The 12679-nt window shown below is 46.1% G+C and overlaps 1 protein-coding gene across 6 annotated transcripts in view; it reads left to right on the top strand.

Moving 5' to 3' along the window:
• Positions 1 to 12679, top strand: part of Raf1 (Raf-1 proto-oncogene, serine/threonine kinase) — a 59448-nt gene that overhangs the window by 45735 nt on the left and 1034 nt on the right. For 4 of the 6 annotated variants that reach the window (XM_020177159.2, XM_020177155.2, XM_020177157.2 and 1 more), the window contains 12 exons: positions 652 to 750; positions 2394 to 2547; positions 3111 to 3170; positions 4935 to 4962; positions 5069 to 5196; positions 5508 to 5625; positions 8712 to 8796; positions 9442 to 9618; positions 10947 to 10993; positions 11800 to 11918; positions 12261 to 12392; positions 12498 to 12632. In XM_020177159.2, the coding sequence (XP_020032748.1) occupies positions 652 to 750; positions 2394 to 2547; positions 3111 to 3170; positions 4935 to 4962; positions 5069 to 5196; positions 5508 to 5625; positions 8712 to 8796; positions 9442 to 9618; positions 10947 to 10993; positions 11800 to 11918; positions 12261 to 12392; positions 12498 to 12632 (1282 nt within the window). The remainder of the gene's footprint in view (positions 1 to 651; positions 751 to 2393; positions 2548 to 3110; positions 3171 to 4934; positions 4963 to 5068; positions 5197 to 5507; positions 5626 to 8711; positions 8797 to 9441; positions 9619 to 10946; positions 10994 to 11799; positions 11919 to 12260; positions 12393 to 12497; positions 12633 to 12679) is intronic. The other 2 variants (XM_020177160.2, XM_074044449.1) reach the window with 1 other exon arrangement.

Raw genomic sequence — 12679 nt, 5'->3', positions numbered from 1 at the left:
GGCACTTGTACTTAGCAATTTCATGCTTATTTATTTATTTTTGCAGTACTAGAGTTTGAACTAAGGATCTCACACTTACTAGGCTCTACCACTTAAGCTATGCCCCCAACCCTTTTCTTTTTTGCTATTTTTTTAGATAAAGCCTCTCATTTTTGCCCAGGACTAGCCTCAGACCACCATTCACCCACTTAACATCTCCTGACTAGCTGGATTACAGTTGTGCACTACTCTTACTGGTTGAGACGTGGTCTCACTAACCTTCTTGCCTGAGTTGGCCTTGAGTCACAATCCTGTCTCTGTAGCCTGAGTACTGGGATTACCACTACCACACCTGACAGCACTGATTTTAAATATGGTTTATTCTTCGTATTTTACTATTTTCATGAAAGTGTTTCTAAGACAGTGTTTCCAGAAAAGCTCAGTGATATGGATTGTAAAATACCATACTATAACTTTATGTATTTATTTATTTATTTTTGTCTTTAAAAACATTATTTTGATACAACTGGCCATCAGACCAGTACGTCCTAGAAATGTAGTCAAACGCAGCCATGTGGATTGTAGTCCTTTAGGCCAGGCTCCTGAAGCACTGTGGGAAATGAGCCTGGGGAACGTTGGGTGGTCTAAGAGCAGTCTTCCCTGGTCTCATAGGCTGTTTCCAAACTCCACAATGGGTGAGAGTGGGGCCCCAGCACTGCCCTCCTTGACGATGCGTCGGATGCGAGAGTCTGTTTCCCGGATGCCTGTCAGGTAACTTTTTATCTGTAGTTTTTCTTTTGGAAAATTATATTGGGTGGGTGGGTGGGGTGGGAAACCCAAATATGGAAGGCAAGAGTTAGTTCCTTTTACCGCCTCCACTGTGCAGACCCTTGCGGGTTTTTGGTGGTGTCTCCTTTGGTCCTCCTGCAGAGAGCTCTGTTGTTGTACACGTGCCTTATTTTCTTAGGACGTTTTCAGAAGCCTAAGTTTGCCTTCCTCAAAGGGTCCCCAACTGAATGTGGTAATTTAATAAAAACAAAACTCTCAACTCTGAGATGCTTGTATGGCCTGGATTGCTAAAGCCATGGTATTTATAGTCTGCTATCTTAAAAAGAATCTAATTAGATTTTCAGTATAAATATCCTTCTTCATTTTAATTTTTTTATTAGCATTTATTGCACAAAAGAATGAATTTCCTTATGATATAACTATTCTTTCTAATGTCTGTGAGTTTGCATATAGTTTGTCTTTACTGTTTCCACCTTTAAAAACAAGAGCTTAGTTGAGGTCATATCTTGTTCAGTGTTAACATAAGAATTAAATCCTAAAATAAAATCTGTGTCTAAAATACCTGACCATAATGTGTGTGAGATCAGACAGTATTTAATGGCCCTTGGAAAACCACCACGGACGTAGTTAAAGGTGGCATGTTAGAACAAGGAATTTCTATTGAAATGATAACAGATTTGTGTATGACTTGAACTATTTCTGATAATTTTAAAATCACATTTGACCAAAAAGCAGTACTTGCCTTTGAAGGTTGGAAGAAACTGGGCTTGTGAAGGAATAAAGGCAGAGCTATGGGGAGGTGGGGGTTTAAGGCAGTAGACAAATGTCCCTGTGAAAACCAGCCTTGATCCCCTGACTTCACACCTGACGTTATCTGAGTCTGAGCAAAACTCCAGCTCATCTTTAGAGCAAGTCATGAAATGGTACATGTTACACTTTTTTCCCTTGGTTCTAGAGCTGGAACCCAGGGCCTTGCATAGGTTCGGAGCCATAACCCAACCTCAGTACTTGTGTTGGTTTTGTTTTGACATGTGGGGATTGGACCCCTGACCTGACAGAAAGTGGGCAGACACTACCACTGAGCTACATCCCCAGCCCAAAAGGTTATATTTAATGCATGTCCCCAGTGTGGTTGGTGGGAGAATGGTGTTGGCTGAAAGAAGACAGCAATTAATTCCACAGCTAGGTATTGCAAATATGAAGACTGAATTCACCTTCATTTCCTTTGTGTGCTGGTGTAGGGAGCAATGTACAGTGGTCAGATCCTGGCCTTGTATGTGTGCTCAGCAGGTGTTTAAAATCCTCTTTAAACTTCTCTAAGTTAGCCTTTAAATTAAACTGGGCAAGTTCCAGCTGGCTTAGTAGGTGGTAGTGTTTGGCAAATGTTAATGTGGTTTTTTTCCCCCTAAGATGCTATAAAAATTTAAAGTTTTCTGTAAGAGGCAACTTCTTAAAAAGGGGAAAGCTTAAAATGTATTGTAGTTTTGTGTGAACTACAAGCACAAACTTTGCATGCAGAAATGCCCGTTGCTGCTGCGTGTCTTAATGAAGTAGGTAGTTGAAAGATTTACTGGTGTGGAGGTCTGCGTGCCAGTTACAAGATTTTCCTTCTCCTCCTTGCCCAGTTCCCAGCACAGATACTCCACACCCCACGCCTTCACTTTCAACACCTCCAGCCCCTCCTCTGAAGGCTCCCTCTCCCAGAGGCAGAGGTCGACGTCCACACCTAATGTCCACATGGTCAGCACCACCCTGCCTGTGGACAGCAGAATGATTGAGGTAATAGGGCCCCTTGGGGGTGGTGACAAGTGTCAGTCAGTTAATTGGGACTGGTTGGTTGTTACGACAGAGAGTTTTGGGTTTCATACATGATCAGGAATGTTGCATTGTTTTTCTCAGGCCCCTGGAATTAAAAATTATCCTATTTGTAACATCTGTAGAGTAGCTGAATGATCAGATTGATAGGCCATTCAACCTTCTGAAGAAATGCTAAAAACTGAACTCATCCCATCTGTGTCAGCAAGCCAGTACAGAAGATGGGAGTAATTCCATTTTGGTGTGGGAACGAAGGCCACTTTGATGGACAGTTACAAATGCCCAGAAGACCCTTGACTTTAAGTGGCTGTATTGAGAAATGAAAGGGTGGAGTCACAAGTTCAGTACGCAGACACCTAGGCAGACGGAAAAGGGCCCAAGGCTAGTGTTCTGCCACTGTTTCTTTCCCTGGCTTGGTGTGATCTGTTTGTTGGGTTTGCTTTCTAGTTCATCCTTAATCACAACTGAATACACTTAAATACTTCCTGTGTTCTTTATTCTTCTTTATTCTCGTTGCTTTGGACTAGAATAACATCCTGAATGCTTCTCCCAGGGCGTGGTCCAGACGATTTTGTGTGAGGGGAAGAGTAGGTATTTTCTTCATGCCTTTGCTTTCTTGTAATTAGGATTGCTAAGACTGTCAGACAGTAGGCTGTCAAAGTGAAACAATTGCTAAGTTAAATTTTATATTCTAGCCAGACTGGTTTCTGTGTTTGCATTTTTTGTCAACAGATTATATGTGAGTAAAAAATACTCTATGTGGCCTTGCTGATAGGTGAATTTCTCAAGTTAGATTTTCCTAAGCCAAGGGCACTGAAAGTGAGTTTTTAAAGAGTCAACTAAGTCTAATGGTAGACTTGTATACGTGGAAATACAGTTCTGGCTAAGAAAAAGTACACAGAACTTTGCTTTGACTACAGACACAAATCAGGTTAGTTGCATGATGAGGCTACAGCCATTGCCTGTTCTACTGAAATCCAGTTACTTTTGGCCAGCGTTTTCCTCCCTCACAGTCATCCTGCCTGGATCCCCAGGTTCCCACCTTCCCCTCACAGCCATGTGCATGGGGAGGAGGACTTACTTCACAAAGCACTTCTGCTGGTGATTTGTGAGGACCGGCCAGGTTTGGGAACCAAGCTAGGCTGTACTGGAAACTCTGAGATGCTTGGGTAGGGCTGCTAAAACTGGGTTCGGGTTATGGGGTTATGGAGAAGCAGTTTGGTTTATGAATCCTTATCTCCTATAAAGATGTAACCAGAAGCCAAGTGGCTCACACCCATAATCCCAGCACTCGGGAGGCTGAGGATTTCCAGGACTGCCTGAGTTACGTAGTGAGTGTCTGTCTAAAAAGCCAAACCAAAACAAAAGTCATTGATTGGGAGCCTTCTAACAGTAGTTGTGTGGAACAAGAATCTTGTCCATATAGTGGCTGTACCAAAAAAAACACAAAGAGCAGAGGACTTCCCAGAAAATCACACCTTCTGAGAACATGGGGACATGGGGGCCAAGTGGCTTAATATTACTATTCCCTAGAAATTCCAATCCCAGTGAATAGTTGTAAATTAGGATTCAGGCCTCTTGGAGGCTCCTGTGATTTAAACTATTCTCCAGTTTCTAATAAACTTGAACATAATCTTTGACTTGTCTCCTAAGTAGAATGCAACTAACCTCAGCACCTCCCCAAGTAGCAAGCAGCATCTTGTGCTGAGTAAAAGCATCTCCCTCCTGCTGTGTGATCCTGGCCAAGTCTCTTTACCTGCTCACATGTTTTACATGTAGAATGCAGGTTTGGTACAGGGGACTGATTAATGGCTTCTGCAGCTCTCTGTGATTTTAGGCTTGGATGAAGTATGTAGCTGTTTAGCAGTGTCAAACCCAGCTTCTGGTCTGTTTGCCCTAACTCCTACTGGAGTAAGAGTGAGCTCACCACTGAATCCCAACATTTTTCTTCCTTTCCTTCTCTTTGGAAAGACTCAGCTAATAGTGACTTTGCTAGCCTTTTTTCTTTTGTTAGTCCTGGGGTTTGAACTTGGGACCCTGAGTGCTCTAGGAAGGTGTTCTATACTACTTGAGCAGCCTTTCTTGAAAGAGTACAGTTTGTGTACATTGTTCTCTTCTGAGAAAAAGAATGTTTTTATGAAAAATTAGTATCAGTCTATCTAATGTTTGATTGAACCAGTCTTGGAGAGGCTTGGTGATTTAACAAGGGGAATTGACTAGAGTATGGAATTGAGCATTCTGTGTTTGAGGGTTTCATATTTCACTTGTTCCTGCAAGTCCTCCTTGCTCCCTTCCCCCAGAGAATCACTTCTCCATTGTAGGGTTTGACCAGCTTTCCTTTTCTATTTCAGGACGCAATTCGAAGTCACAGCGAATCAGGTACTCACCCTGTCATTTAGCAAACAGTAATGGGCTTTTTCTCTTTATGCTGTGTATCTTCTGTTGGCTTATCCACGTGTGGATTCTGTTTGTCTTGTCTATTAAGCCTCACCTTCAGCCCTGTCCAGCAGTCCCAACAACCTGAGTCCAACAGGCTGGTCACAGCCCAAAACCCCTGTGCCAGCACAAAGGGAGCGGGCACCAGGAACTGGGACCCAGGAGAAAAATAAAATCGTGAGTATGGCTAGCAGTACCTACTGCTGCATAGGGCCAGTGAGAACTGACTTGTGGGAATTAGAATGCATTTAGTTTATTTGGGGATGGGACTGTAATAAAATACAATAAATCAAAGAGGTTATGTCAGTGCCATTTTTGGTGTGCTTATATCTGACAACTTGTCAAATTTAGTACAAGCTGGAATTTTTTCAGACAAACAATTGGAATAAGTTACTATTTTTGTCTTTAGAAGATGGGGACAGGTAGGGGTGGGTTGCCAGCAGGCTACTGCCATCCCATGGGGTTTATGAATGGTCTCCTTGTTCCAGAGGCCTCGTGGACAGAGAGATTCAAGCTATTACTGGGAAATAGAAGCCAGTGAGGTGATGCTCTCCACTCGGATCGGGTCTGGCTCTTTTGGAACTGTTTACAAGGGCAAGTGGCATGGTGAGTTGGGGCTCCTTCCACTGCATGGCACTGGCGAGGTCAGGTCTCAGCACCAGGGACCAGGGACACTGTGTGCTCCCTGGCTCACAGTGGCACCCTCTGTGGATTCTTGATTACATCTGAAGATCCAATTCAATGGTATCTCTGAAATTTCACAGCATTCTTTTTAGACCTTGGGCGTTTCGGTTGGTGGGATAAGGTTCTTAGGATAATCAGACATCAGTGAATGAGGTTTGAGTTCTGTAGTCAAATGTCAGGGATGCTTCTAAGCATAGTATGCTCATGGGACATGCTTTGAAGCACCTGCTGCTGTGAGGGCCAGGGTGTGGATTCTAGAAACTTCAGCTGTGGTGAGCCTTGCAGATTTTGCATGCAAGAAAACTGAGGTCCAGGCAGGCAGTTCATTTGCCCCTGGCTGGGCATAGGAAAGCCAGGAACCTCCTGAATAGCTTCTCTGCAATGCCTAAGGGTTAATTGTAGGTGCCCCTTTTAAATAGGAATGCATAGGTTCAATTCTTGAATGTGTGTGGAGTGTGAGTGTTCTTACTGTAATGAAAACACTTTGTCACTTGGAAAAAAGGTACAATTTTAACTTCTGTAGCTAGTTTGCATATTTTGGCAATACACGTATCATTCTGGGTCAGGATTTTTAATGCCTTTGGCTTTAGGACATTAGCTAATGTGGGCAGTATTTTCTTTAAAGTGCTGCATGTCCCCAAATTCAGATTATAAAACAGCAAAACCCTGCATTAATACTGCATCTAATACAGCCTGCATGTCGACTTTGGACGTGATGCTAGTCACCTTTGTAGATCAATGAGAAGTCAGTACCATGTGAACAGAGCAACACATGGCGTCAAGTGAGACTTCTCCACTTCTCTGAGGGCCTCGTGGTCATTAATATATTTATGTTTACCTCCTGTGACTGGTCATCTGAGACGTTTTACAGTTCCTTAGGGCACAGGGCTGCCCATTGGCGAGTGACATGTGGGATGGTTCTTTTTTCTTTGAGGATTGTGTGTGATGTCGTACTGGCCTGCCTGCCAGAGTACTGTCAGAACTGCACAATGGGAAGGCCCCCAGAAACGGGTCCTTCCGAGGGCCTGTCCAGCATCACTTCCAGCTCCTTCCTGCACACTCAACCTTGTCCTGGAGCTTTAAAGGGCCTTCGCTTTGTATAAACCTGGGTTGGCCCTGCCACTCACTTGACCTGTTTACCTTCAGAGAGTCTCTTTCTGTTCCTACTGTTTACCCCATGCCAGACCTTGCCTGGGCTATTGTGGCAAACTTCTCTCTGCCCCCTTCTGTCCTGTAGGTGCCCAGTCACATGTCAGAGCTTCTCAAAACATAGGTCGTGCCCCTCTCTCTGTCACCTTTCTTTCTGATATGCCCAATCAGGAACATCCTGTCTCCACTTACTAAAATCCTTCCTTTGGCTTACATACTATTGCCTTCAGAAAACTTTGCATGCTCTCTGCAAAGCGATCTGTTTCCCCCTTTTGGTGAATCCCGGAACCTAGCACTGCTGTCTTGGCTCAGACTGCACCAGCGTAAGCAGTGATGCCAGGTTAGGGCTTTTGGACACATGTCCCCCATGGTTTACTGAATTCATTTTCCTAGATAGATGGCAGCTCCGAACATGGCATATGTTTCCCCCCATCCAGTCAGCAGTGCCTTCATGGAAAGCCCGCACCTTGGTAGACCACATGCACGGGCATTGGATGAGAGCCAGTTGCAAGGACTTGTGGCTTTAGATGGCCTTAGGTGATCAAGCCAGAGATCACACATGATATGAGAACTGTGTATACCAGTTGGTACTCCCTGGAAGTGGAATGAGGAGTGGGCCAACAGAGAGGCCACTGCAGGGGCTGCACCCTGTGTGGAGGGACTGTCACCTACAAAGAGACAGCTAACTCCTGCTTTGATCATTGGAAGGGCTTGGGTTTTGTTTGAGCTAAGGTTTCACTGTGTAGCCCAAGATGCCCTGGAACTTGCGATCCTCCTGCTTCAGCTTCCCAAGTACAAAACCTTGTTTTAGTAAATTAATTTATTGTGAAAATGTATCTTTGTAAAAAACTTCTGAAAGTGACTTCTAACTCTGCACATTTAAAGTAGATCCTTAAGTGTTTCTGAAGGTGTGTGAAGAGGCTGGCTTTAGTCACTGCTCGATGGCCACCTGTGGAAGAACAGCAGTGGGAGTCTGGTTGGGCTCCTTGTCCTGGCTTCCAGCATGTTTGTTTTTGTCTGTATGACCTTGGGCAAGTGACTAGCTTCTGCTTGTTATCTGCACAATGAAGATAGCAGTATTCCTTTACATAATAGAGTAGCAGGAGGGCTAGAGAAGATAAACCTACCTACAGTCCAGGGTACAGCAAGCATTCAGTATTAAGATTACTTTCTAATGGTATCGAAGGCCAAGAAGCTGAATTCAACATATGTCTTTGATTTCCTCCAAGAGCAGTCTTAAGGCCCACAGTTGGCGGACGGGTCTGCTTGCTCACCCCAGCCTTCTTCACAATGTGTACTTGCTGGTTACTCATAGCCAGGTGCCAACTCCATCTCCACAGGCAAAGGTCGATGATGAATCCCACAGACCTGACTCTGGGCTCCCAGGTGTGGAGCCCTGGTGTGGACGGTTTGAAGGCCTAGAGTGGAGACGGGTAGCAGTGAAACCACTTATTAACGTTTCAGTCATTTGATTCAGACGTTGGCAAATTTGTTCCATCTGAGCAGATATGTGGTTCCTTAAAAAAGTGACCCACTGTATTTTCCTCAAAATTAGGGTATTTGGCTGGGTGCTGGTGGCTCACGTCTGTAATCCTAGTGACTTAGAGACCAGGAAGATTGCAGTTCAAAGCCAGCCCAGGCAAATAGTTCTCAAGACCCTATTTCAAAAATAACCAACATAAAACAGGGCTGGCAGAGGTAGGTACTCAAGTGGTAGAGTGCCTGTGTGGGAAGCGTGAGGCCCTGAGTTCAAATCCCAGGAACAGCCAAAAAGAGAAGGAAGAAAAAAAAAAAAACTAGGGTATTTGAAAAAATAAAAATCACTTAATGGAATGTACTAACTACAAACTAATTTTCAGGAGACGTTGCTGTGAAGATCCTAAAGGTTGTTGACCCAACTCCAGAGCAGTTCCAGGCCTTCAGGAATGAGGTTGCTGTCCTGCGGTGAGTCCAGCTCCTGGGCAGCATGGCCAGTCCCCAGGTGGGAGGCAGAGAGCTGTGGAGTTGGGTGAGGCATGCAGGGCTATTCCCTCCAGAGTGTCTGACCTCCAGACCTCTCCAGGGCCCTTCTCTGTGGTTTGGTACTGGGGTTTGAACATGGGTGGGCAAGCGCTTTACCACTTGAGCCCACACCCTTTGCCCAGCGGACACCACTTCTGGGCACAGAACACTTAGTAGCCAGCTCTCTGTAGGTTTTGGTTTGAGGTAGGGAGAAATAGGTTCTATTTTTTACCTTTATTTCCAAGAATCTTTTTGCTTTAGTCTGTATTTCAACCTTCAGCATTCTAGTCTTTGAGTCACTCTTCAGGCTTGTAGGAGTCAGTTGAGCAGTGGTGGATTCCACTGGTGAGGTGACCCCGGGGAGAGCCGTGCCTGTGTTGACCATGGAATCTGCCTTGCATGAACAAGGCCAGCACAGAGAACGAAGGGTAGACTCCTTTGTTTGCCAGCTGCTTACTGGCAGGGTCTTATGGCTTTGCTTGACCAGCCCCTTCCAAAGCTGGGGGCAGAGGTTGAGAACACTGAGGATCCACGGTCTGTGGGAAAACAGTAGACATTTCTGAGCATTCTCTCCTTCCCCTCCCCCAGCAAAACACGGCATGTGAACATCCTGCTCTTCATGGGATACATGACGAAGGACAACCTGGCAATTGTGACCCAGTGGTGCGAGGGGAGCAGTCTCTACAAACACCTGCATGTCCAGGAGACCAAATTCCAGATGTTCCAGTTAATTGACATTGCCCGGCAGACAGCTCAGGGAATGGAGTGAGTAGTCAGCCTGGTGACTCCTTGGTGGCCCAGGCCCTGAGTGGGAACCAGGATCAGAACAAGCCGCCTTAGCTTAGTGCATTGTATGATTGTGTGATATCTTTGCACAGCAGAAAACAAGCCCCTAGCCTGGAGGGGTCAGTCACCAGGAATGGGTTCACAGTCCTCACCAAGCCAGGCTGTCCTCATGGGCCTCAGCTTCACACTTCAGCTGCTACTGTCTTCATCCAGAGACCCAGGAACAGAGTGGGGTGGGAGCCTTCTGCTCTTAACAGCGTGGCTGTTAGACTCGATACTACTTATTTTCAATGGTCATCCCCAGCTCCTCCATTAAATACTGCCCTCTGCATCTCTGTGCTGTGGATGGTACACAGGCTAAGGAGTGGGAATGCCTCAGACTCCTAGGGTCGGTCTGCAGTCCACATGCAAGGGCTGCACACATTCTTGTGTTTCGTCTCAAAATTCACATGGAGGTTGCATTCATGTAGAAGTCTGAATTTTAAGAAGTAGAATTACTCTTTAGAAAAATTTGAGGTGAAACTCACATGCCATAAAATTCACTCCTTTAAAAGTGTATCTTATGAACCAGGTGCCAGTGGCCGGCCTGTAATCCTAGCTACTTGGGAGGCTGAGATCAGGAGGGCTGAGGTTTGAGGCCAACCTGGGAAAACAGTTTACAAGACCCCATCTCCAAAATAACCAGAGCAAACTGGACTGGAGGTGTGGCTCAAGTGGTAGGGTGCCTGCTTTGCAAGCACAAAGCCCTGAGTCCAAACCTCAGCCCATCTTACGGGCTGGGGGACATGGTTCAGGTACCAAAGCACCTGCCTACCAATCCATGAGGCCCTGAGTTTCTGGTGTGTTCAGAGCAGAGCAACCATCTTTCTGGGGGTGGCCATTTTTACCACCCCAGAAAGAAAGCCATGCTCACTGGCAGTCACTTCCAGTCTCTGGATTTTATCTGTTCCGTATCAATGATGATGCAAAATATAAGATGTGGCCTTTTGTGCCTGGCTTCTTTCACTTGGCTTAATGTTTCCGAGGTGAATCTGTTGTGCTATATGCCAGCACTTTCTTCGTTTCTGTGGATATGCTACCATATTTGTTCACTAGCTGATGGACACTGAGGTTGTCAGCATTATTTGAGTAAAATTGATGCTTAAGCTTAAAATGACAGTGTCATTCGTGCTGTGGTCTCCCTGTAGGTGGGGAGTGGACAGGATGGACAGGCGTGGGGCTGGTCACCGCCAGTCAGTGCCTCACTGGAATTAGGCCCTTTGCTTAGCTGTAGTTTAAAACTGGTTTTAATCTGTTTCTCTTCACAGCTATTTGCATGCAAAGAATATCATCCACAGAGACATGAAATCCAACAGTATCCTTCGCTGGGTTCCGCTGGGCTGCTCAGGTTTTGGTTTCAGGAGCCAGAAGGGACCCTTTTCATCACAAGTGGCTCTTGGTGCCAGGGGACAGCTTTTTAGGGAGAGGTGGAACACAGAAACAAAGCCAGGAAGTTGGTTCTTTGAGAAACAAAATTCAAAGTCACCCCAAGGACTGAATGCTGTCAGTAGCATCTGCCTTGCCTGTGCTGCGGTGTGGAGTCAATAGAAGGATCCTAGCTTTTCTCAGAAGTCATTTGGAAAGATTTTCCAAAAGAGTCGGGATACATGTTTGGGTGAAACTTGAAATAGGCCCATTATATATTACTAAATGTAACTGTGTGGGGTCACACTTATCTTATACATTTGTTTCATGTATACAAGCCAAATGTTGCAAGATCTCTAAAATTACAGTGGGTGTGGCGGTACACACCTGTAATCCTAGCCCTTGGGAGAGGCAGGAGGATCATGAGTTCAAGAGCTCCAGAAGGCAGCCTCTGCTGTGGGTCTTAGTGTGCCTGCACTCCGTGGGAAGGCCAGTGACCCAGCACTACATGTGGAAGTGGTGGGAAAGTTTGGCTTGTTTTGTCTGGGGCCAAATCATCGGGCACACAGAGCAATCCCAGCCTGTTTCCTACAAGAAGGGCAATTTCAAAGCACTTTTTAAAACTTAGGAAGCCTAAAATTCAACACAGAGAAGGCTGGGCCAGCAGGAGATAGGTCACTGTGTTAAGATAACTTTAGGAAGCTTATCAAATTAACTTGGCCATTCCTTTGCAACCAGTCCTTAACAAGCATTGAGATATCTTTCTCCACGAAGGCCTCACGGTGAAAATTGGAGACTTTGGTTTGGCGACAGTGAAGTCGCGCTGGAGTGGTTCTCAGCAGGTTGAACAGCCCACAGGCTCTGTGCTGTGGATGGTGAGGACTCTGGGCTCCCACTGAAGTCTTCCTGTAAAGGGTGGAAGCACAGCCCTGAAACCGTGCAGAGCTACAGCGTTTCCGTGCATTACCCCAGCGTCCGATGATCCCTTTAGTGTCAGACACCCTGGGGCAAAGGTGGAAGGTCAGCAGGGGTGAGAGTCAGCCAGCTGGGGAGACTAAGTTCAGGCTCTGGGGCAGAGACCAGGACTCTACTGGCTTTAGAGTTGAGTCCTTTGGGGAAGTCTTATGTAGAGCTGAGAATTGGACTTTAAAGGGCCAGCCTGGCCCCGGATGTCTGTGGTCTCATGACTTTGGGATTAACCTACTCTGTCCCTGTAGGCCCCAGAGGTGATCCGAATGCAGGACAACAACCCATTCAGCTTCCAGTCGGACGTGTACTCCTATGGCATCGTGCTGTATGAGCTGATGACGGGGGAGCTTCCCTACTCCCACATCAACAACCGGGATCAGGTGACCTGCTGGTGTTTGTGGGGCCCCTGGGCCTCCTGCCATGAGCGCAGCAAGGTGGCTTTGTGTGGGTCGCCTATCACTTGCTCAACGTGTTTCCTCCCTCAGATCATCTTCATGGTGGGCCGTGGGTATGCCTCACCGGATCTCAGCAGGCTGTACAAGAACTGTCCTAAGGCGATGAAGAGGCTGGTGGCGGACTGCGTGAAGAAAGTAAAGGAAGAGAGGCCTCTCTTTCCCCAGGTAGGACTTAAGCTTCCAGGGGGTTCCAGTGGAGGGAAGGGGGGATC

Source organism: Castor canadensis, chromosome 10 (genome assembly GCF_047511655.1).
Source record: "Castor canadensis chromosome 10, mCasCan1.hap1v2, whole genome shotgun sequence".
NCBI classification, from domain to species: Eukaryota; Metazoa; Chordata; class Mammalia; order Rodentia; family Castoridae; genus Castor; species Castor canadensis.
This window is presented reverse-complemented; position numbering and strand designations above follow the sequence as displayed.